The sequence below is a fragment of the Eretmochelys imbricata genome, chromosome 7, assembly GCF_965152235.1.
Source record: "Eretmochelys imbricata isolate rEreImb1 chromosome 7, rEreImb1.hap1, whole genome shotgun sequence".
In the NCBI taxonomy this organism is placed as follows: domain Eukaryota; kingdom Metazoa; phylum Chordata; order Testudines; family Cheloniidae; genus Eretmochelys; species Eretmochelys imbricata.
The window spans coordinates 51,938,696-51,963,898 of NC_135578.1; the positions used below are offsets into that span (position 1 = coordinate 51,938,696).

The 25,203-nt window shown below is 45.2% G+C and overlaps 1 protein-coding gene across 1 annotated transcript; it reads left to right on the forward strand.

Annotated features, from left to right (window-relative positions):
• Nucleotides 1–9,766: 9,766 nt before the first annotated feature.
• Nucleotides 9,767–23,685, forward strand: C7H3orf62 (chromosome 7 C3orf62 homolog). The gene is given in 5 exon segments (XM_077823207.1): nt 9,767–9,817; nt 9,820–9,919; nt 16,214–16,643; nt 18,476–18,567; nt 23,432–23,685. Coding segments are annotated over 5 exon segments (927 nt in total).
• Nucleotides 23,686–25,203: the final 1,518 nt, after the last annotated feature.

A 25,203-nucleotide genomic window follows, 5' to 3' on the forward strand; every position in this document is an offset into this window, starting at 1 on the left:
GTGCGGCCACAGGGGCAGCCCTGGCCAGGGGCAGGGGGCGGGAAGGTTCCATGGCAGTTAGGGCAGGAAGGACCTGGCTGTTGGGAGCCCGCAGGACAGACTGATATGGCAGCAGTTCTGGCCATCAGCCCTGAGGAAGGAGGCTGGTGTAATTACTAACTGGGATTTTGCTTGTCCTGTTGCTGTTACTCCCCAGAAGGACCGAGACCAGGCTAGGCCTGCCCTGAAGGGCCCAGCCACATCTGGTCTTGCCAGTCCAGTAACCCGGCTCTACAGGAGATGGTGAGTATGGTGGGGAGGGGGGATGATGAGGCCATCCACAAAAAAGGAAAATTAATACTCACTGTTCATCTTCTCTGCCAGAAGAGCAAACACTGACTGGGGGCGGCAGAGTGGGGAAGTGCTGCTTCAGTTATGAGAAATCAGGAACAACATGGTCCAGAGAGTTCACAGGAAGCAGTGATCGCCCTCACAAATGCCTCATTTACTCACTTCAGTAGAGAGACCAGTTACTGCCTGCTCCAAGTACAGACTTGGACAACACTGTCACTTAGTGAAAGTGACCTTTTCAATGATCATAACTAAGCACAATTCCCCTGACAATAAAACATGCTTGCAATGACACTGGCATGATTTAAAAACCCTGGGCTGGATTCACAAAGGGACTTAAGTGCCTCTCTGCTTCTTTAGGCACCTAAGTCCACCATTTGTGTGGATCACCACTCAAGTTCACCACTCAGCTGCTGCCTAACCCGGTAGGTGCCTAAATTCCTGGCAAGTAGGCATGTGAATAGCCTCCTAAGTCCTGACACCACCCTACAGCGAATGAGCAGCTCTGTACTCTCATGTGAGAGAAAACCCCTGTGGCCCTGAAGTGGGATTCTGAAACATGGTCCCCTGCCTATCTCACCAATTGGGCCTCAGAGCACATCTTCAGGTATGCGTGGCTTGTGTCCACAATAACCTGGTGGTCCGGGCACTCACTAAGGGTATACGGGACCTGGGTTCAAGGCCCTACTCCAAATCAGGCAGCTCATGGATTTGAGTGTCCTAATCCTGGATTACTGGCTATAAAGGAGGAGTGGGAAGATGTGCATGGATCTGGGCGGGGGGGAGGGTTGTGGGTTTTTTTGTGAGAAAGAGAGGACTGGGCTCAGGTGGCTAGCTCCCGGAGAAGGGTTACAGCCCCTAAATTTTGCTGGTGGGTATGCACATAACCGCTGAATCCCTGAGGCCATCAAGCTGTTTGGTGGCTAGTGCACATGGAGATTCACAAATTAGGTGTTCCCCTGTCTGTCTCGTCTCCAGAGCCTGATTCAGTAGGTGTGATCATGCCTTGCACAAAAAGCAATTGGACACAAGCAGAGCGGGAATTTTTGTGGCTGGCTGGTGGGGACATGTGTGCCCAATAGCTACAGCATGCACTGGGGATGTGGGAGACCCAGGTTTGAAACCAGCTCTGACTGATTTGAAGCAAGCAACTAAACCCAGAGCTCCCACAGCTATTGGGTGTTCTGGGAGAAGTCACATTACAATCCCTTCCCCAAATCAGGCAGAGTCAGGATCCAAATGTGGATCTCCCACATCCCAGGAAGGGCCCCAACCACTGAACTTATAGAGTCTGTATCTCCCTCCATCTGGCCCTACAGACAACAGACTCCCCCCTTCCCTGCCCCCAACCCTGCACTTCATAGCAAGAACAGGTTAGGGTTGCCAGGCATTTGGTGCAGCTCCTGTCAGCACTGCCACCTGGGTCATTAAAATTCTGGTTGGCAGTGCTGCGGATCTAGGGCAGGCTAGTCCCTACCTGTCCTGGCTCTGCACTGTGGGCCGGAAGTGGCCAGCAGCTCTGGCTCCTAGGTGGGGGACACAGGCCTGCATGCACTGCCCCTGCCCTGAGCACTGGCTCTGCACTCTGCACTCCCATTGGCTGGGAACCGTGGCCAATGGGAGCTGCGGGGGAGGGGGGCGATGCCTGCAGGTGAGAGCAGCACATGGAGCCTCCTGGCCCCCCTGCCCAGGAGCCAGACCAGGACAGGCAGGGAGCTGACCAGGAGCTGACCGAGGGAAGCACGCACCCCAACCCTGAGCCCCAGCCCTGAGCACCCTCCTACACTTTGAACCCCTCATCCCTGGCCCCACCTCAGAACCCACACCCCCAGCCCAGAGTCTGTACCCCATCCTGCACCTCAACCGGCAGACCCCTCCGGCACTCTGAATCCCTTGGCCCCATCCTGGAGCCCCCTCCTGGACCCCAATCCCCTCATCCCTGGCCCCAGCCCGGAGCCCGTACCCTCTCCTGCACCTCAACCCACAGCCCCCTATCACACTCCAAATCCCTTGACCCCAGCCTGGAGCCCCCTCCCACACCCTGAACCCCTCACCCCAACCCCCTGCCCCAGCCCAGTGAAAGTGAGTGAGGGTGCAGGAGAGTGAGCCACCAAGGGAGGGGAAATTAGAATCTCTAGAGAATTTAGCAGCCAAACACTAACAAATCAATCCTGAGTATGTGCAAACTGAGATTTCTAGAGGTCAAATTTGAGTGAATTTTCCCAGAGTCACCTTGACTCCAGTGTGAGCTGCTTGCCACATTTCAAGTCCGTGCTCCAAAGCACAGAAGCACTAGAGCTTCTCAACAAAACAGATGTAAGATTTTTTTTTCATATGGTGATGTTCTTGGAAGTGGCTATACCGTTATCACTGAAACTTTCCAAAAACATTCAGCCTGAGGCAGACATCTGGTATGGAAAATTTAAACCCAAATGGTTAAAGTTTGGCAAAATTATAAGCAACTAAAAATAGGGTCTTACGGTAGTATACATCGGGCAACTGTACGATAGGTGGTTCTACCTGCACTGCCTATAATAAAAACAATGGGCCTGCTGGTAACAATTGAACCAAATAGCTAACTTAGCTTAACTTCAGTATCTGGAAAGATAATGGAGCAAATAATTAAGCAATCAATTTACAAACACCTAGAAGGTGAGAAGTAAGTCAGCATGGATTTGCCAAGAACAAATTGTATCTCAGCAACCTAATAGCTTTCTTTGACAGAGTAACAAGCCTTATGGATGGGGGGAAGTGGTGTGGTATATCTTGACCTTAGTAAGGCTTTTGATACTGTCTCACATGACCGTCTCATAAACAAACTAGGGAAATACAACCTAGATGGAGCTACTATAAAACGGGTGCAAAACTGGTTGGAAAACCATTCCCAGACAGTAGTTCTCAGTGGTTCACAATCAAGCTGGAAGGACATATTGAGTCAGTTCTGGGCCCAGTTCTGTTCAATATCTTCATCAATGATTTAGATAATGGCAAAGAGAGTACATGATTTAACTGGGAATTGGTCCTGCTTCGAGGAGGGGGTTGGACTAGATGACCTTCTGGGGTCCCTTCCAACCCTGATATTCTATGATTCTATGATTTATAAAGTTTGTGGACAATACCAAGCTGGGAGGGGTTGCAAATGCTTTGGAGGATAGGATTAAAATTCAAAATGATCTGAACACACTGGAGAAATGGTCTGAAGTAAACAGGATGAAATTAAATAAGGACAAATGCAAAGTGCTCCACTTAGAAAGGAACAATAAGCTGCACACATACAAAATGGGAAATGAGTGCCTAGGTAGGAGTACTGTGGAAAGGGATCTGGGGGTGATAGTGGATCACAAGCTAAATATGACTCAACAATGTAACACTTGGAAAAAAAGCAAACATCATTCTGGGATGTATTAGCAGGAGTGTTGTAAGTAAGACACAGAAGTAATTCTTCTGCTCTACTCAGCGCTGATTAGGCCTCAGCTGGAGTATTGGGTCCAGTTCTGGGAGCTACATTTCAGGAAAGATGTGGATAAATTGGAGAAATCTGGACAAAAAATTATTAAAGATATAGAAAACATGACCTATGAGGGGAGACTGAAAATATTGGGTCTGTTTAGTCTGGAGAAGAGAAGACTGAGGGGATGTGAGAACAGTTTTCAAGTTCATAAAACAGTGGTTTTCAACCTGTGGTCCGCAGACTGTCTAAGATTTCCAAAGGGGTCTGCACCTCTATTTGAATTTTTTATGGGTCTGCAGATAAAAAAGGCTGAAAATCACTGACATAAAAGGTCGTTACAAGGAAGAGGGTGAAAAATTGTTCTCAACCTCTGAGGATAGAACAAGAAGCAATGGGCTTAAATTGCAGCAAGGGTTTAGGTTGGACATTAGGAAAAACTTCCTAACTGTCAGGGTTACAAATTGCCTAGGGAGGTTGTGGAATCTCTGTCATTGGAGGTTTTTAAGAACAGGTTAGACAAACACCTGTCAGGAATGGTCTAGTTATTATGTAATCCTGCCTTGAGTGCAGGGGACTGTACTAGATCACCCACTGAGGTCCCTTCCAATCCTATGATTCTATGAAAAGTAATTCTAAAGTTAGAAACTCCGAAACTTAAACAATCACTCCATTTCTGCAATGGCAATTCTGTTCAACAGTGCCTTCCCACACAATGCTAATCTAAAGCCATGCCATTTCCTTCTACTCAGTAACGGCTGTCCCAACCTCTCTCTCGCCAGGCCGTGGCTGTGCCTCCATTTCGTGGCTGCTCGACTGTCTCCCAGCAGCTGGTTGGTCAGTTTAATTTGTAAAGTCATGGATCAGTTTGGGTAGAAGGCTAAAATCCTCCCCTTCCAGGTAACCCAAAGTCAAGATACACAGTAAAAGGTTTCACCAAACAAGCCTTTTGCTCTCCTTGGTCACCATGCCCAGCACTGCATGAAACGTCAGAATCCTCTGATGTTGCTGCCTCAGCTCCCCTGGCACTGCTGGCTCCATGTATGGTGGAGCTGGGGCAGCAGCACCTTGGGCTTCTTTGAAGCACTGATGCCCAAGCTAGCATGGGACCTTTACCATGCTGACAGTTGAGTTGAGCAATGAACAAGTGAGAGCTCTTGACGTTAATTCAGCTTCCCTCAGACCTCTGAGTCGTTATAATTCCTTCATAGAATTATTGTATGCAAATTAGCTGCAGAGGAAGAGTTAAATTACATCTGATGTCACAATGGCTGGCTGTACTTGGAATTACCTGAGCTGTGGTTCTGATCCTGTCTGTAGCCTATATGATCATACCAATTAGACACAACACTCATTAACTTAATTACTACTTGATTTCTTCAATATAGCCTATGCACAAGACTTAAAAGAATTTTGACTATATGGAACATTTGAAGAGTCCATCTTATTCTGCTATTAAGATCACTTGGGACAAAGAAAAGAGACTACATTTCTTAAAATAATGATAGGTTTCAGAGTAACAGCCGTGTTAGTCTGTATTCGCAAAAAGAAAAGGAGTACTTGTGGCACCTTAGAGACTAATCAATTTAGTTGAGCATAAGCTTTCGTGAGCTACAGCTCACTCCACAGTATGCATCCGATGAAGTGAGCTGTAGCTCACGAAAGTTTATGCTCAAATAAATTGGTTAGTCTTTAAGGTGCCACAAGTACTCCTTTTCTTTTTACATTCTTAAAAGACCCTTTTAAAATTAATTTTTAATTAATCTGTAAATTCTTACAAAATTCATTCTATGCTCAAAGAGTAGATGCTATGCAATCGAGGCGGATGCGCTGTATTTTTAATACAGCTATTGAAGGTACTGAGTGCCTTCCCAAGCCCTAATGTATTTCTCCTCCCAGTCCCTGTGAGGTAGGGCAGTGCTATTCTCCCGATGGTACAGAGAGGGCCCTGAGGAACTCACGCCAACCCAGGTGAAAGGAGATCTGTGTATATAGTCTGTTGTTTTTTACCCTGCAGAACCAGGGTGCAGATAGATTTTCTAACTCACAGTGGTTTGTCTCTCACAACAGGGCGAAGTGTCTTTCAGTTGAAGGCAGTTACATGTGTGCAGCCCTCACTCCACATGTAAGCAGCAGAGCTGTGAAATCTGGCCCTGCCTCCAGAGCCCTGGCTGGCTGGGGATGGGCAGTGACTCAGGGAGCAGCCCTCTTCCCCCCCAGAGCCCTGGCTGGCTAAAGTGCTGGCAGGAAATCCTGCCCCTACCTTCTGCTTCCAGCCCTCCTCCCAATGAAGGAGGGGAATGCCATTCAAGGAGGGGTGGCATAGCCAGTGTCATGTGCTGCTGCAAGGGTCACAGCAGGCCCAGTGGATCCTGGGCTCAGGGCTGGGAGACAGGCTCAAGGAGTTGCCTCTGTGCATGGTCCATATACGTCTGTATCACAAGCAAAGAACAAGGCACTGCCCAAAGGGAAAGAAGATGATTTAGTTAGTGTTGGTCCTGCTTTGAGTAGGGGATTGGACTAGATGACCTCCTGAGGTCTCTTCCAACCCTAATATTCTATGATTCTATGCTTCTAAGGGCAGGTCTTCATTACCCACCGGATCGGCGGGTAGTGATCGATCTATCGGGGATCGATTTATTGTGTCTTGTCTAGACGTGATAAATCGATCCCCGAATGCGCTCCCTGTCGACTCTGGAACTTCAGATCATGAGAGGCAGAAGTGGAGTCGATGGGGGAGTGGCAGCGGTTGACTCGCCGTCGTCCTCACAGCCAGGTAAGTCGACCTAAGAAACACTGACTTCAGCTATGCTATTTGCGTAGCTGAAGTTGCGTATCTTAAGTCGACCCCGCCCAGTGTAGACCAGGGCTAAGAGCCTTGATATGGGAGTAAGGGACTGTCAAGATTGTTCCTCGCAGTGTCAAAGACCCTTCAAAAAGTGCCTTGGATTCACATCATACTCCATTAATCAGACCTGCCAATGGCACCAGGGTGTTATCCATGCTAATAAAGCTGTTGGCATTGAACTGCGTCCTGGAGAAATTCCTGGGAGAATGTCTGCAGCTCCATGGGGTGCAACAGTTTAGCTCACTCTGGCAGAGAGGAGAGCCCCCAGCACACACATCCTCATTATTATTGGTCAGAGCCATGTTGCACTGTCCTGGGAGTTATGTTCACTTATTCTAAGCTGAGCTGAGCTACCCATGTTATTTTCAAAGCTGTCTCAAGTCCTCTCTTTTCTTGCACTGCGATTTCACTACATTTACTATATTTGGTTCTGCATAGATCTGCTACAGTTCCCTATTAAATCTTCTTTTCCACCTATCATCCCCCCAGTTGGTCCAACAATCCATCTCAACACTTTACTTTGAAGATATTTAGCTGTCTTTCTTCCACCTTAGTAAGGTCTCACATCTACATAAAGCAATAGGCCATATAATGGTCTTGTAGCTTGGTCTTCTCAGCTGTTTGAAACTAAAAAATCTCTGCAGAGAAAAGCAACAGCTGTTCCCACTCTGTAACCCTGCCTTAATTTCCTCCTTCCCCAAATTGTCATTGGTAATTAAAGCTCCTCAGTATTTAGTGTCTGACTTGTTGATATCTATGGTTATTAATTGCTAGTAGGGCTGTCGATTATTCACAGTTAACTCACGCGATTAACTCAAAAACATTAATTGCGATTAATAGCAGTTTTAAACAATAGTACACCAATTGAGATTTATTAAATATTTTGGATGTTTTTCTACATTTCCATACATATTGTATTGTGTTGTAATTGAAATCAAAGTGTATATTATTTTTGATTACAAATATTTGCACTGTAAAAGTGATAAACAAAAGAAATAGTATTTTTCAATTCACCTCATACAAGTACTGTAGTGCAATCTCTTTGTCGTTAAAGTGCAATTTATATATGCTGGAGGATAAGGCACTCCAGGACTTTGAAGATGACAGATTGTAGAGAGATTTATCAGCAGCTTCCTGCCCTGTACAGGTTCTTTCTGGATTTTAGAAGGGCCATCACTTTTGACATTCTCCAGATTCTTGACAGGTTATCCTCATTGACAATCTGCATCAGAAATTTGGATAACCATTGACTGCTGTTGGTTCCAAGGTGTTTCAGGAAATCTGGCAAAATGTTGTATCCTGCCACCATTCCGGGTTTGATGTTGCTCAGTATAGTGTCTAGTTCATGGCATTATGATATGTTCTGTCTTATTATCTATCCCTTTCCTAATGGCTCCTAACATTCAGTTCACTTTTTTGACTACCCCTGCACATTGAGCAGATGTTTTCAGAGAATGACTCCAAGAACTTTTTCTAACAGCTGAGTTAGACTCCATATTTTTGTATTTGTAGTCAGGATTATTTTTTCCAGTGTGCATTGTTTTGCAAGTATCAAAATTAAATTTCATCTGCCATCTTTGTTGCCCAGTCAACCAGTTTTATGAGATACCTTTGTAACTCTTCGCAGTCTGCTTTGGACTTAACCATCTTGAGTAATGTAGTATCATCTTCAAATTTTGCCAGCTCACGGCTTATCCCCTTTTCCAGATTATTAATGAATATGCTGAACAGAACAGGTCCCAGGACAGATCCTTGGGCGACCTTGATATTTATCTCTTACCACTGTGAAAACTGGCCATTTATTCCTACCCTTTGTTTCCTATCTTTTAACCAGCAACTAATCCATGAGACACCGTCCCTCCTACCCCATGACTACTTACTTGGTTTAAGAGACTTTGATGAGGGACCCTGTCAAAGACTTTCTGAAAGTCCAAGTACACTATATCCACTGGATCACCCATGTTGAGGCATGATGACAAAAGCTGTGTTGACTCTTCCCCAATATATCATGTTCATCTGTGTATCTGATAATTCTGTTCATTACTATAGTTTCAACCAAGTTGCCTGGTACCGAATTTAGGATTACCAGCCTGTAATTGCCAGAATTGCCTCTGGAGTCTCTTCAGGATGGAAGAAGAGTTCTATGTAAGCTCAATAGCTTGTCTCACCAATAAAAGATATTATCTCACCCATCTTGCTTCTCTAATATCCTGGGACCAAAACAGCTACAGCAACACTGCATAGCTCAATCTGAGACAGTTCCTCAGATTTGTTATCTAAAAAGAATGGCTCAGGTGTGGGAGTCTCCCTCACATCCTCTGCAGTGAAGACCAATTAAAGAATTCATTTAGATTCTCTGCAATGGCCTTGTCTTCCTTGAATGCTCCTTTAGCACTTTGGTCGTCCAGTGGCTTCACTGGTTGTTTGGCCGGCTTCCTGATTCTGATATACTTAAAACCTTTTTTTTTTTTGTGTTGATTTTTGTGTCTTTTGCTAGTTGCTTTTCAAATTCTTTTTTGGCCTACCTAATTACACTTGACTTGCCAGAGTATATGCTCTTTTCTATCTTCCTCAGCAGGATTTGCCTTCCATTTTTTAAAGGGCGCCTTTTTGCCTGTGTGATGGGGCACCTGCCTTACACTGGGCACTAAGGGGTTAATAGAGCCCTAGGGAGGCTGTGCAGGAGGCAGCCAATCAGTGAAGGGCTGAGAGAGCAGCCAATCAGGGCCTGGCAGGCCCATATAAGAAGGGCTGAGGGGCAGATAAACTTCAGTAGCTGCTTGGAGCTTGAGAAGGGAAGATCAGGGGGAAGGTTGCTAGCATCCTGGACAGAGCAGTGCTGCTAGCATTGATTGGGGAGCTGCAGCGATTTGCAGGCTGAAGCCCTGAGACAGGGATGAAAAGGTTTCTGGGGGGCCACGGGGAGGTGGCCCAAGGAAATCAACTGAGGAGTTGGAGGGAATGCAGCAAATGGCAGCTATCTGTGGGGTCCCTGTGTTGGGAGCCAGAGTAGTGGGCAGGCCTGGGTTCCCCCAACACCATTGAGGAAGTGGCCAGACAACTGGTGGCAGTTGCTACTGAGGGAAGTGGCTGGACAGAAACCTGCAGTTCCTCCGGAAGGGGGGAGAACAGAATATGTCATGGCTGGAGGGCTCTGTCCTGAAGAGGACGCCGTGGTCCTTGGAACGACATGGGTCCAGGAACAGAACTGATGGCGGGTGAGACAGCACCAGAAGAGGGCACACTGGCTAGCAGAGCTAATCTCCAGGAAGCCAGCAGGAGGTGCTGCAGTGGTGAGTTGCAGTGGTGAGTAGCCATAGTGGCATTTTCTGGTCCTCTTACTGGTTTTTTTAATTTTTTTTTTTTATTTGGGGCATACATTTAGTTCAAGCCTCTATTGTGGCGTTATAAAATAGCTTCCATGCAGCTTACAGGCATTTCACCCTTGCGACTGTTCCTTTTAATTTCTGTTTAACTAGCTTTTTCATTTTTGTGTACTTCCCCATTTTGAAGTTAAATACTCCTGTGGTAAGTTTCTTTATATTCCCCCGCCCCACACACACTAGGATATTAAATTTAATTACATGATGGTTGTTGTTATTGAGTGGTGCAACTACATGAATCCCTAGGCCCAGATCCTGTGCTCCACTTAAGACTAAATCAAGGATTGCCTCTCCCCTTGTGGTTTCTAGGCCTAGCTGCTCGAAGAAGCAGTCATTAACGGTGTCTAGATACTCTCTCTCTGCATCCCATCCTGAAGCGACATTTACCCAGTCAATATGGGGGGAGTTGCAATCCCCCATTATTATTGGGTTTTCTAGAGCAGACTAATTCATCCCACCTTTTTGAATGGACACCAGTTGCTGTGCCCAGGAAAGACCTCTTTAATGACTGTCTGATGGATTCAGAACCTAGAGAGTTGTCTGTGTTGTAGAATCTATTTCCTAGTTCAAGATACTCAAATTAGACATCCATCTAATTTTTGAAATCTGGATAGCTTCTAAAGTAGCAGGGTTTGGTTCTCTGTGTGTTCAAATTTACACTCTTGTTAGAAAACAAGGCACATATGTCTTCAAATTTCCACGTAGCAATGGCTTATACAGTCATGCTTTTATGAATGGCCAGCACACAGCCATACATCTATCATGCCTTTCACCCCCTTCTGAGGCAAAACCCAAGTATAATGAACTGAACCCTAGGATGGTATGAGGATGCATTGGGGATTAGTGCCATTTAAATTCTACAGCTAGATAGCAAGGTGGGTAGATGAACATATAGATATTTTAATGTGGTGATTTTGGAATACTGAATTTACATATTGTGACCTTGCACTCCATATTTTTATAAAAATATGTTTATAAGTGTGGATATGATATAACTGGAGTATGCTTTATGCAAAAGGTCTCTTGTAAAGTATCATTACAAAGCTTATAATCTGAGTGTGGTCATGCTATTTGTATGAATGTATCATTCTTGTATCTGAAACTAGGAAAATGAAATATAACCCTGAAGTCCTATTGTAATTATGCAAAGTGTTGGCCGTTAATGGTGGTTTGGACTCTTGATGGCTCCCATTAATCAGGACAATTGGTTGTAAATGGCTCTCTTTACTTGTAAGACTTCCTGTGTGCCAACAAGTGAGTAATGAAGTCTCACAGGACATGTGATCATGTCACCTGAACTGAATCCATCATTAACCTGGTGCTTTTCCATTTAGAAGGAGGGGTGGGAACCCAAAGAGAGAGACAAAGGATTCCTGCCTTGTGCCAAAGCTATTAAAGGGGGTGGAACAGAACAAAGGGGCTGCAGTCATGAGAAATCCCCTTTGTTACCACCTGAGCTGGAACTAACAAGAACTGTACCAGGGGAAAGGATTGGACCCAGACAAGGAAGGAGTCTAGTCTGCGAAAGAAGCTTATTGGAACATCTCTGAGGGTGAGATTTTACCTGTATTCAGTTTCTTAATGTATTAGGCTTAGACTTGCATGTGTTTTAGTTTGCTTGGTAACCTACTTTGTTCTGTCTGTTATTACTTGAAACCACTTAAATCCTACTTCTTATGCTTAATTTTAAAAAGGTTATTTTATTAACCCAGAGTAAGTGATTAATACCTGGGGGAGCAAACAGCTGTGTGTATCTCTCTATCAGTGTTATAGAGGGCGGACAATTTATGAGTTTACCCTGTATAACCTTTATTCAGAGTAAAATGGATTTATTGGGGTTTGGATCCCATTGGGAGCTGGGTGTCTGGGTTCTGGAGACAAAAATACCTGCTGAGTGGCTTTCAGTTAAAGCCTGCAGCTTTGGGGGCATGGTTCAGATCTGGGTCTGTGTTGCAGCAGACTGGTGTGTCTGGTTCACGAAGGCAGGGTTCTGAAGTCCCATGCCTTTAGGGAAAACGGGCTCAGAGGTAGTTTCAGCACGTCAGGTGACAGTCCCAAGGGGGTCTGTGTGACCGAACCAGTCACACACATAATGGAAATACTTTGCAAGAGAAACATTCTCATGCAAAAGTAACAGCTCTGCAGTCAGGGAATATCTGGATGTATTGGAGATCTGGTGATGACCTCCCTTGGTCTCCAGCACCCTCAACTGGAATTTCATCCTCATTTTACACCATTGCTTATTTTAGGGCTTGTATTCACTGCAAGAAAAGTGGCATTTTTTTACCTCCAAAGTAACTAATGTGCATGAGCTATCCTGAGGTAAAAAAACAGTGAAGAGCAGGCACTTTACTTTTACAAGATAAACTAGAGGAGGTCAGCCTTGTACTCCTGTCTGAAGGTGACCTGGTCTAGTTTACCTTGCGGTCCTACTCTTCACTGTTTTTTGCCTTGAGATAGCTCACTCACATAGGTACCGTAAGATTAAAATATTGAATTTTTCTAACAGTGAAAACAAGCCCTTAGTTATAGAATCAGAGGACTTGAAGGGACCTCAAGAAGTCTTCTAGTCCAGTCCCCTGCACTCATGGCAGGACTAAGTATTATCTAGACATCCTTGACAGGTGTTTGTCTAACCTGCTCTTAATCTCCAATGACACAGATTCCACAACCTCCCTAGGCAATTTATTCCAGATCTTAACTATCCTGACAGGAAGCTTTTTGTATTGTCCAACCTAAGCTGCCCTTGCTGCAATTTAAGCCCATTACTTCTTGTCCTATTCTCAGAGGTTAACAAGAATGCGTTTTTGTTGTTGTTTTTTCCCCTCCTCCTTGTAACAACCTTTTATGTACTTGAAAACTGTTATCATGTCCCCTCTCAGTCTTCTCTTTTCCAGACTAAACAAACCCAGTGTGACACTGCACCCCATATTCTGCATAAAATATTGTTGATATGAATATGCCATAACTAAGATATGTATTATGCAATATGGGGTCATGTGAGGTATCCTTGGAAAGGTTCTGATCTACTGAATGTGTTTATCCAATATGTATGTGTCATTTCAGTATTTGAGGTTAGGAATACTGACCATGTAACAATTACAACCATGTATGTATCTGCCTACTGTCTGGTGGGCATTCCCCCAATCAGCCTCAATGGGCCATTAGAAAGAATAATAAGAGCAGATACTACTCTCCCATCTTCCTCAGAAGCTTCCGGGGTTGCTGCTTTGACACTAAAGGGTCAGGTGACTGGGTCACCTGGTACTAGACCCCCATCTTGGGCTTTCAGTGTCTTTCCATTAAGAGTGGGGTGGGAGGTCAGACTGGGAAACAAAAGATTCCTGCCTTATGTAAATTCTATTTAAGGCTGGGGAGTAAGGCAATCAAGACTCTTCTCCATTGCCTCCCTGTCCAAGAAGGAAGATTGCTAAAAAGACCTGAAGGGAAAGGCAGGGGCTGAGACAGGGGTCCAGTCTGTAAAGAGAAATAACTGGAACTCTAAGCTCCAGAAACTGCAACCTGCTTAAAACATCATTTAGGGTGAGAAATTACATTTTGTAACCTGTTTCTTGCATGTATTAAGCTTAATTTGCATGTTGTGTTTTGTTTGCTCAGTAATCTTTGTTCTGTTTGCTATCCCTTTAATCACTTAACATTTAACTTTTGTAGTTAAACTTATTTTTTGTTTGTTACAAATCCCAGTTTGTACAATTCATGGGGGGGCGCAAGAAGCTGTGCATATCTGTCTCCATGTTGAGGGAGGGGGCAATTTTTGAGTTTGCGCTGTGCAGATCTCTCTCTACAGTTCAAGACAATATTATATTGGATTTACACTCCAAAGGAGGTGTGCACGTGAGTGCTAAGTAAATCACTGAGCTGAATCTTCCCCACAGAGCTAATTTCAGTCTGTCTGCAGCTGGGTGTCCTTACATGTGGGTGGGTGGGTGCGTGCGCATGCACGCTAGAGAAGGCTTGAGGACCTGGCACAGCTAGGACAGGATGAGGAAACCCAGGCTGGTGGAATAGGTGGAACCAGTGGGACCCCAGCACATCAGGTGGCACATCAAATGGCACCAGATGGGGGGGTTCACCCATCACACCCAAGTTTTCCAATCTTCCCTCATAGGTCACATTTTCTAGACCTTTAATCATTTTTGTTGCTATCTCTTGACTTTCTCCAATTTGTCCACATATTTCCTGAAATGTGGCACCCAAAACTGGACACAATACTCCAGTTGAAGCCTAATCAGCATGGAGTAGAGCGGAAGAATTACGTCTCGTGTCTTGCTTACAACATTCCTGCTAATACATCCCAGAATTATGTTTGTGCTTTTTTTGCAACAGTGTTACACTGTTTACTCTTGGGGGAATTCTGCGCCAAAAAATTAACAATTCTTGGCAAAATATTTTCAAATTCTGCATATTTTATTTGTCAAAATAACACCATATAATCACACCAGTTTCAATTATTTTTGGTCATTTATTTCAGAATAGCTATCAGCAAGTACGTCTGTAACAGTACAGAAAACAAAAAAAGATTCAGGAAATGTTTTCACAAATAGATTCCTTACCAGGCATATTGAAACTGAACTCTGAGTAATAATTCATTTAAACTACAATACAGAACCATATTTCCTTCACCCTTCAGAAGCAGTGCAAAGGCTTGGGGGAGTTAAGGGTAATGGAGGAACTAAGGGAGAGAGATGTAATTGCTGGGAAGGAGCCTGAGTGTGAACTTGAAGGGTTGTTGGGTATGGGTGGGAGAAGTATGGAACATGTTTGTTTTGTTTTTTTTTTTTTTGGGTGGGGAGGGATTGTTAGGGAACTTCCCTCATGAAGACCCTGGCTGACCCCTAGCCTCTCCCATTCAGTCAGCACATCTGATCCTGTCCCCATGTGTCCCTCCACCCTATGTAGCTCAGCACCGTCCTCCCCCGCTAGCCCTTGTGAGCTCCTGGCCTGGCCTGACAGGTGCTGTGAAGAAGGTAGTGCAAGCCCTTTCTCTTCCTTAGCTGGCCAGGAACTGTTGCTGTGTTCTATCATCACAGTACCCTCTTGTGGGCAAAAGGCAGAACTGCAGCAACATTTTGGCAGAATTTTTTTTCTGTGCAAAAAAATAAAAGTATGTGTGGCTCATTAATTATGGACATGCACAGTAGTGCAGAATTCTCCCAGGAGTAATTGACTCATTTAGCTTGTGATCTACTATGACCGCCCCCAGATCCCTTTCACAGTACTCCTTCCTAGCCAGTCATTTTCCTAGCCAGTCATTTTCCTATTTTGTGTATGTGCAACTGTTCCTGCCTAAGTGGAGTACTTTGCATTTGTACTTATTGAATTTCATTCCATTTTCTTCAGATTTTTCTGGATTATTCTGAATTTTAATCCTATCCTCCACAGCACTTGCAACCCTCCCTGCTTGGTATCATCTGCAAACTTTATAAGTGTGCTCTTTATGCCATTATCTAAATCACTGATAAAGATATTGAACAGAACCAAACCCAGAATTTATCTCCGTGGGACTTCACTAGATATGCCCTTCCAGCTTGACTGTGAACTACAGATAACTACTGTCTGGGAAAGGTTTTCCAACCAGTTATGCACCTACCTTATACTAGTTCCATCTAGGTTGTATTTCCTTAGTTTGTTTATGAGAAGGTCATGGGAGACAGTATAAAAAGCCTTAATAAAGTCCAATATACCACATCTACTGCTTTCCCACCCACCCCCCTCCACAAGGCTTGTTACCCCGTCAAAGAAAGCTATTAGGTTGGTTTGACATGATTTGTTCTTGACAAATCCATGCTGACTGTTACTTATCACCTTATTATCTTCTACGTGCTTGCAAACTGATTGCTTATTTGCTCCATTATCTTTCCAGGTACTGATATAATTTATTCTTACTGCAGTTGTCTTTTACTTTCCTTATATGACAGGTTTCAGAGCAGCAGCCGTGTTAGTCTGTATTCGCAAAATGAAAAGGAGTACTTGTGGTACCTTAGAGACTAACAAATCTATTTGAGCATAAGCTTTCATGAGCTACAGCTCACTTCATTGGATGCATCTGATGAAGTGAGCTGTAGCTCACGAAAGCTTATGCTCAAATAAATTTGTTAGTCTCTAAGGTACCACAAGTACTCCTTTTCTTTTTCCTTATATGCTTACAATACAGTGTGTAACTAGAAACCTCATCCCTTTTAGGTGAGATGTCAGAAAAACTAAGGAGATGCAGGAAGGAACTGACTGCAGCTATAGACAGGGCATTTGAAGATCTCACAGCTTCTTTCTGTCACTCAGAAGATTGCATCAATAAACAGAATTCAGACTTGCAGACAGAGACACCTTCCTCCTTGCACCAAATGAACAGAGGTAGTTACAGAAGAGATCCTACTTCTACCTTATCTTCCTACCTCGACCAGTCTGCAGCAGTCTCCTGTGTGTTGGAAAAAAAGAATCCTGTCTTCATACCAAACCTTATTCCAGTAAGCATTGCCCAAAATCCCTTATGCCCAAAGAGAGAACCTTTGACAAGTAAGGAAAATACTTGGCTACGTTCTTCCGTTTTTGTGCCTGATAGACAACTTCCAAGAACTCTGGGGGACAGCAAGAGATGGAGGAAAGGGCACGCAAGGTACAATTTGTATTCACAGTTCTTTGTCATGAATACTGTTAAGACATGGTCAGGGTGTCCAGTTTCAAGACTTCCAAGAGGAGGGAACTTCTGAGGAGATATGTGCAAGAATGTTTCCTCCAGAAGCTCAGACAGTAGATATTATTTCTGAGAGGGGGAATGGGCTCTAGTGCTTAGAGGGGCACTGAGAATCAGGACTCCAGGGTGCTATTTCCAACTCTGTCACAAGTATTCTCTGCAATTTTGGGCAACCTCTCTTGCCCACATTTATCCTTCTGCCTGTAGGTGGAGAATGCTGTTTGCCTCCCTCCTAATGCCTTGCTACACAGGGCTGTGAAGCGTATCTCCAGCCTGTGTTATGTAGGAGTTTAGGCTACGTTATCATAATGGTGTCTTCTGGCCTGAATCTGTGAATGGTTTAGTATTAATTATTATTTGCATTACAGTAGCATCTAGAGACTTCAGTCTCAGGGCTCCTTTGTGCTAGGTGCTGTACAGTAAGACAGTCTCTGTTCCAAAGAGCTTGAAATGCAATATAGTAATACTCATGTCTGAGACAAATTTCAGGTGAGTCACCATGTGAAAAAACCTTCACATGCATAGGACCCTACCAAATTTATGGTCCATTCTAATCAATTTCACAGCCATTGGATTTGAAAACTAGCCACATTTTCAGATGTTAACATCTGAAATTTCAGTGTTGTAACTGTGGGGGGCCCAACCCCCAAAAAGGCGGCGGTGGTTGCCAAAGCTGTTGCAGAGGGATTGCACCCCTCACTTCTGTGCTGCCTTCAGAGCTGGGCTGCACAAGCTTCCTGCAGCTGGAGGAGGCTCCTGGAGGTGGAGGTGGGTCTGACCTCCCCCATGCTCCTGGAAGTGCTACAGCTGGGGGCTCCTATCTGCTAGTCCTAGCCAGTGTCTGATTAATGCATGGGCCCTGCCCTGGCCAATTTGGGGGGCCCCCTGGAAAAATGGGCACCCCAAGCCCTGGCACAAGCTGCAGGGGCAGAAACCCCAAGCCCTGGCAGAAGACATGGGGGCAGAAGCCCTGAGCCCCAGCAGGATGCATGGGGTGGAAGCTTCATTTGGAGCTGCGGGGGCAGAAGCCCCAAGACTGGGTGTCCCAAGCCCTGGCTGGAGCCATAGGCGTAGAAGCCCTGAGCCCCGGCAGGAGCCCTGGGGAGCAGAAGCCCCGAGCCTGGGCACCCTGAGCCCTGGCAAGAGCCATGGGGGCAGAAGCCCCAACCCTAGGTGCCCTGAACCTGGGTGTCCCAAGCCCCAGCTGGTGCTCTGGGGGCAGAAACCCCAAGCTCAGGCGCCCCGAGCCGTGGCAGGAGCCAGTGCATGGAAGCCCCTAGGCTGGGTGCCCTGAGCTGCGGCAGAAGCCCCGAACCCAGCTCCAGGGCTGCTGCAGCACAGAAGTGAGAGTGGTACACCCTCACCTCTGAACTGCCTTTTGGAGGTGGGTCTGATCTCCCCACTGAGAGAGGACATGCAGGGGAAGGACAAGCCCCTACCTGGCCACAACTAGCAGCTAGGAGCCCCTGCCTGGGATGCTCCCAGCAGCAGGGGGAGATCAGATTTCACAGGGAAGGGCTTATTTCATGGTCCACGACACGACTTTTCACAGCCATTAAATTGGTAGGGCCCTACACGTGCACATTAGAAGATGTCTCAGACTATACAACCATTGTCACCATACCTTCATTTGAATGTGTACCCTACATTTAGTCCTTATGTTTATAAAGCTCCATTTTTGCAGTCAACCATTTGACAAACTTCTGCAGTGCAGCTTGCCCAGAGAACCAAAACCATTCTGTTATTCTGTCTAGCAAAGATGCTGAAAGATGCACGAAATCAGAAGCAAACGTAGCAGTCCATGCTGTCCCCCGAGACATTCCACAGGCTCTTCCTGACACACCTGGTGAGTCTAGAGCTCTGCTCTTCTTCCTTGCACTCAGGGCAGGCTGGCTTTTTCAGCTCTGTGAAGTCTTTTAAAAACATCATCTCACCCTTTTGTAGAAGGGATTGTGAGGACCTGTAAATGTAAGGCGACAGATAACAGGCAATGGAGCTGTTTGCCACGAAGCCACCTGTTCAAATCCAGCCAGATCAGGCATAACTAAAGTTACTAAAAACTAGGGTGTTGATTACTCTCAGTTAACTCACGTGATTAACTCAAAGAAATCAATTGCAATTAATCACTGTTAAACAATAGAATACTAATTGAAATTTATTAAATATTTTTGGATGTTTTTCTACATTTTGAAATATATTGATTTCAATTACAATACAGAATAAAATGTACAGTGCTCACTTTATATGATTTTTATTACAAATATTTGCACTGTAGAAATGAAAGAAATACTATTTTTCAATTCACCTCATACGAGGACTATAGTGCAATCTCTTTATCCTGAAAATGCAATTTACAAATTTAGAGGGTGGTTTGTTTTTTTTTTGAGTGCAGTTATGTAACACAAACCCCAATGTAAAACTTCAGAGCCTACAAGTCCACTCAGTCCTCCTTCTTGTTCAGCCAATTGCTAAGACAAACAAGTTTGTTTACATTTACAGGAGATAATGCTGCCATCTTCTTATTTACAATGTCACTTGAAAGTGAGAACAGGTATTTGCATGGCATTTTTGTAGCTGGCATTCCAAGGGATTTACATGCCAGATATGCTAAACATTCATATGCCCCTTCATGCTTCGGCCACAATTCCAGAGGACATGCTTCCATGCTGATGATGCTCATTTAAAAAATAACGCGTTCATTAAATTTGTGACTGAACTCCTTGGGGGAGAACAATGTCTTCTGCTGTTTTACCCACATTCTGCCATATACTTCATGTTATAGCAGTCTCAAATGATGACCCAGCACATGTTGTTCATTTTAAGAACACTTTCACTGCAGATTTGACAAAACGCAAAGAAGGTACCAATGTGAGATTTCTAAGGATAGATACAGCACTAGACCCAAGGTTTAAGAATCTGAAGTGCCCTCCAAAATCTGAGAGGGACAAGGTGTGGAGCATGCTTTCAGAAGTCTTAAAAGAGCAACACTTTGATGCAGAAACTACAGAACCGGAACCTCCAAAAAAGAAAATCAACCTTCTGCTGGTGGCATCTGACTCAGATAATGAAACTGAACATGAGTCAGTCCACAATATTTTGGATCGTTATCGAGCAGAACCAGTCATCAGCATGGATGCATGTCCTCTGAATGGGTGGTTGAAGCATGAAGGGACAAATGAATCTTGAGAGCATCTGGCACGTAAATATCTTGCAAAGCCAGCTACAACAGTGTCATGAGAATGCCTGGTCTCACTTTCAGATGACATTGTAAACAAGAAGCAGGCAGAATTAATTCCTGCAAATGAAAACAAACTTTGTTTGCCTCAGTGACTTGCTGAACAAGAAGTAGGACTGAGTGGACTTGGAGGCTCTAAAGTTTTACATGTTTTATTTTTGAATGCAGGGTTTTTTTGTACATAATTCTATATTTGTAGGTTCAACTTTCATGATAAAGAGATATTGCACTACAGTACTGAGGTGAATTGAAAAATACTATTTTGTGTTACAGTGCAAATATTTGTAATCAAAATCAGAGTGAGCACTGTACACTTTGTATTTTGTGTTGTAATTAAAATCAATATTATTTTAAAATGTAGAAAACATCCAAAAATATCTAAATGGTATTCTATTCTTTAACAGCGCAATTAATCACGATTAATTTGTTTAATCGTTTGACAGCCCCACTAACAACCACTAGCTGCTTGGTAAACTAGATTAAATGTGTTTGGTGTCTCAGTCCCGTTCACTCTGGATGTATGGCCATGCACCCTAAGCGGCAGCATGATGAATATGCTCAGCAAAAAAAGCCAAGCACTGAGTCGACATTGACGCTAAACTACCCTCTCAACCCAGAGGTGATGCCTCCAGCCGAGGGGAGATATACTGTTTTCTACAGTATTCTTGCCAGCAAGTTAAAGAAGTATGGGCTGGATGAATGGACTATAAGGTGGATAGAAAGCTGGCTAGATCATCAGGCTCAATGGGTCGTGATCAATGGCTCCATGTCTAGTTGGAAGCCAGTATCAAGCAGAGTGCCCCAAGGGTTGGTCCTGGGGCCGGTTTTGTTCAATATCTTCATTAATGATCTGGAGGATGGCGTGGATTGCACCCTCAGCACGTTTGCAGATGACACTAAACCTGGGAGGAGTGCTAGATATGCTGGAGGGTAGGGATAGGATACGGAGAGACCTAGACAAATTAGAGGATTGAGCCAAAAGAAATCTGAGGTTCAACAAAGATGAGTGCAGAGTCCCACACTTGGGATGGAAGAATCCCATGCACTACTACAGACTAGGGACAAAGTGGCTAGGCAGCAGTTCTGCAGAAAAAGACCGAGGGGTTACAGTAGACAAGAAGCTGGATATGAGTCGACAGTGTGCCCTTGTTGCCAAGAAGGCTAATGGCCTTTTGGGCTGTATACGTAGGAGCATTGCCAGCAGCTCGAGGGACGTGATCGTTCCCCTCTATTCGGAATTCGTGAGGCCTCATCGGGAGTACTGTGTCCAGTTTCCACAAGAATGATGTGGACAAATTGGAAAGAGTCTGCCGGAGGGCAACAAAAATGATTAGGGGGCTAGAGCACATGATTGATCAGGAGAGGCTGAGGGAATTGGGATTATTTAGTCTGCAGAAGAGAAGAATGAGGCAGGATTTGATAGCTGCTTTCAAAGAGGATGGATCTACACTGTTCTCAGTGGTAGCAGATGATAGAACAAGGAGTAATGGTCTCAGGTTGCAGTGGGGGAGGTTTAGGTTGGACATTAAACTTTTTCACTAGGAGGGTGGTGAAACACTGGAATGCTTTACCTAGGGAGGTGGTGGAATCTCCTTCCTTAGAGGTTTTTAAGGTCTGGTTTGAGAAAGCCCTGCCTGGGATGATTTAGTTGGGGATTGGTCCTGCTTTGAGCAGGGGGTTGGACTAGATGACCTTCTGAGGTCCCTTCCAACACTGACTTAAATCTTCTGTATGATCAGTTCACCACCTTCAATGCTGCCGAGCTGCCCCAATAGCAAATCAGTGTACCCCTTAACCCAGGGGGCAGACATACTAGACAGGGTATCCCCACTGCCAAGATGGAGACTCTACAGTGCTTCGGCCGTGACCTCCTGCTCCCAAAAGTCTTTTTCCTCATCTTTGATGCCTTCGGCAGGACTGCTTGTACACAGCTCAGATCCACCACATCCCAACCTGCGCCTCTCTCTCCTACTAGCCTTGCTAGTAGATCATCATCACAGATCTGCACTGCCTGTGGTCTGGGCATATTCCTCAGCCATGTGCACAGCATAAGAAAGGACCTTCCTTAGAGGTTTTTAAGGCCCAGCTTGACAAAGCCCTGGCTGGGATGATTTAGTTGGTGTTGGCCCTGCTTTGAGCACGGGCTTGGACTAGATAACCTCCTGAGGTCCCTTCCAACCCTCCTATTCTATGATTTTTAGCAATTGATGTGCTGCAGGCTTACCTGAGCTGTGTGCAATCCCTCAATCCTGCCAAATGCAATATCAAATGACCTGAAAAAGTGGCACTGGGAGCATATTATCAAGACAAACATCCTGCCCCAGTTACTATATGCCTACAGCCCCCAAGCTTACTCTGAGAAAGGTGCCATTTGAAGCTATATTCACTTGCTTCTAAGGCCAGATTCAGACTTCCCAGAATGCTTGCTACTAAGGCAGGCCTTTCACTTGGTATTGGGGCAGGATACAGAGACCTCACCCTGGGTATGTATAGAATGGGAACTTAACAGACCTCTTTCACTGCCATATATTCTGGGCTTATAAAACATGTCACTCCCCCATCCTCGCCTCTGCCATCTATACCACCAAACAAGAGATGCAGCCCAGATTTTGTTGTAGGGGAAAACCTATGACTGGGAAGGAGTGGATGAAAAGGGACATTTTCACGTTTTCACAGCTCTGCCAATGACACCCCTATGTGCTTCTCAAACCTTGGTACTCTGCCCTGCAAAAGTCATATTTTTGCCAATATCTACAACTATGCTATGTACCGGCTCAGCTCAATGAATGAGCAACAAGCTGGCACATGAAATTCAGTATTGATAAATGCCAGGTAATGCACACTGGAGGAAAAAAATTAATTACCCACACAGCTTATTTGGAGCCCTGAAAAGCTGTATCAGGAACGGCGTCTAAGCATCACTGGACAGCTCAGTGGAGACCACTGCTCAATGCGCATGTTGGGATTCATAAGGGATGGGATGGAGAGTGATGCAGAAAATATAATACCTTTATCTCCATCAACGGTAGAGCTTCATCTGGATAATGTGTGCAGGAGTGGTCACCCCTTATCAAAGAGACAACTGCAGAACTAGATGGGGGTTCAGAGAAGGATGACAAGAATGATCCAGGGCTTGGAGAACTCCTGTATGCTGAAAGATTAAAATGACTGGGATTGCTCACTTTAGAGAGGAGACATAAGAGGGGCAGGATAAAAATTTACAGAACGCCCATGGTTCTGAGCTGTCCCCACAGCAAACCAATGTGGGGAGCCCAGAGCTCACAGCATACTAGGATACAAAAGGTCTCCTCAGCCACGCCTCAGCCAGTAGATGATGGGAGAGGTGTTGGTGCCCATGTAAAGATCCCTGAGTGGTTATAATGTATCTATAGATATTTACAGCCTCTCTTACTCTGCTTCAATTACTGATTACACTTACGGACTGGTTTTCATGGCATTTTCCTTTATTTTGTAGGGAACCCAAACAGTTTGGGTATAGAGGAGTTATCAGGACAGCTGGCCCTAGTGAATGAGTTAAGCAGAGTTCACAGGCACTCAGGTGAGCCCCCCCTTAGAGACCATGTTTTAGCCATCTTTATGGATGCGAGCAGCAGTTCTGAGACAAGGCACCGAAGGCCAAACATTGAGGATGAAGAGATTATCCAGACAGTTCTGGATTTGGAAGAGGATTACAGCACGGCCATCTCTGCTCTGCACCAGCTGAACTAGGGAAACTGGATCAAAGGTTTACATAGAAACAGTTCTCAAACATAGAGCCTTTCTGGGGAAAAAATGGCAGATTCCATGTAGTATAAAGGTTCAATTAAAATAATAGTAATTTATAAACTCAGTTTATTCTCAAACTCTCCCTTCTTTATGCTAGTGTTTTGTACTATTCATGTTTTCTTCTGAGTGCTGTTTTTCTTTTTTCTCATAAGAAGGGATGTTTCATTATCTATGACTGACTTTCTCCACCAATATTGCATCTGCAGATTCAAGTCTCCTGGGGTACAGAACCATTGTGAACAAAAGAAAATGTTAAGGGGCTGGCGCACTAGACATGTAGACGTTATTGTGGAGCCAAACATATACAAGTTCTTTTATACTTCACCGATCCACTGTTCCTCTCAAATACAATGGAAACACACCAGTCCTAGACAAAAGCTACATTATACGAGAATCAGTTGAGAATATACACAGTTTGTGCTAAGACACACAATGAGTTACACCTAGCAAGGGACATAAAAAGCAGTAAGAAGTGGTTCTAGAAATATGTTAGACCTACACGTTCTTTCCCCTTTCTCTTCTATTAACTAATGGGAAAGGAGAGCAAATAACGGATGACACACAGAAGGTTGAAATGTGTAATGCTTTTTTGGCTTCAATCTTCACTGTGACCAGATACTTAAACCAATTAATATTAACAAGGGGCAAGGAACTCATACCAAAATAGGGAAAGAACAGGTTAAAGAATATTTATATGTATTCAAGTTAGTAGGGCCTGATGAAATTCATCCTATGGGCCTTACGGAACTAGCTGAAGCAAACTCTGAACCATTGGTGATGATCTTTGAGAACTTATGGAGCACAGCTGAGGTCCTAGAAGAGAGGGGAAGAGCAAACATAGTACCTATCTTTAAAAAGGACTGGCTGGCCAGCGGGTGGGAGGGGTGGTGAAGAGGCCAGTGGCTGGGGGGCAGGTGAGCTGGCAGCGGGGGACAGAGGCTGAGGAGGTGAGCGGGTGACGGGGGTGAGTAGGTGAGCTGGGGGGGGTGGGGAGATGACGAGCCGGGGGGGTGGGCGGGCAGTGGTGGTAATACCAGATTTACCACGGCACCACTGGTGCCAGGCCCACAGGTCCAAAGGGGCCCCGGCCCAGCCTGCTCTTCTCCATTCACCTGCTCTCTCCTGTGGGGGCAGAAGCTTGATGCTGCCGGCAGCTGGGGCTCCTGCTGCAGTAGGTCTCTGCTGGCAGCCAAGCTCCTCCCTGGCCTCTTCCCCCAGCGTGCTACGTTCCCTCCCCTCCCCCTCTTCTTGCTGCCGCTTGCTGGCAGGAGGGAGGGGGAAGAGCGGAGCCTCAGCACACTCGCTGCTCTGGGGAGGAGGAGGAGGAGAAGAGGAGGGAGCATGGCCTTGGGGAAGGGGCTGGAATCGGGGCATACCCCCTCCAGCCCCTGCCGTGAGCACCCCCACAACCCCAGCCCACACCCCCAGCCCTCTGCCCACCCTGACCCCTGCAACCCCTAG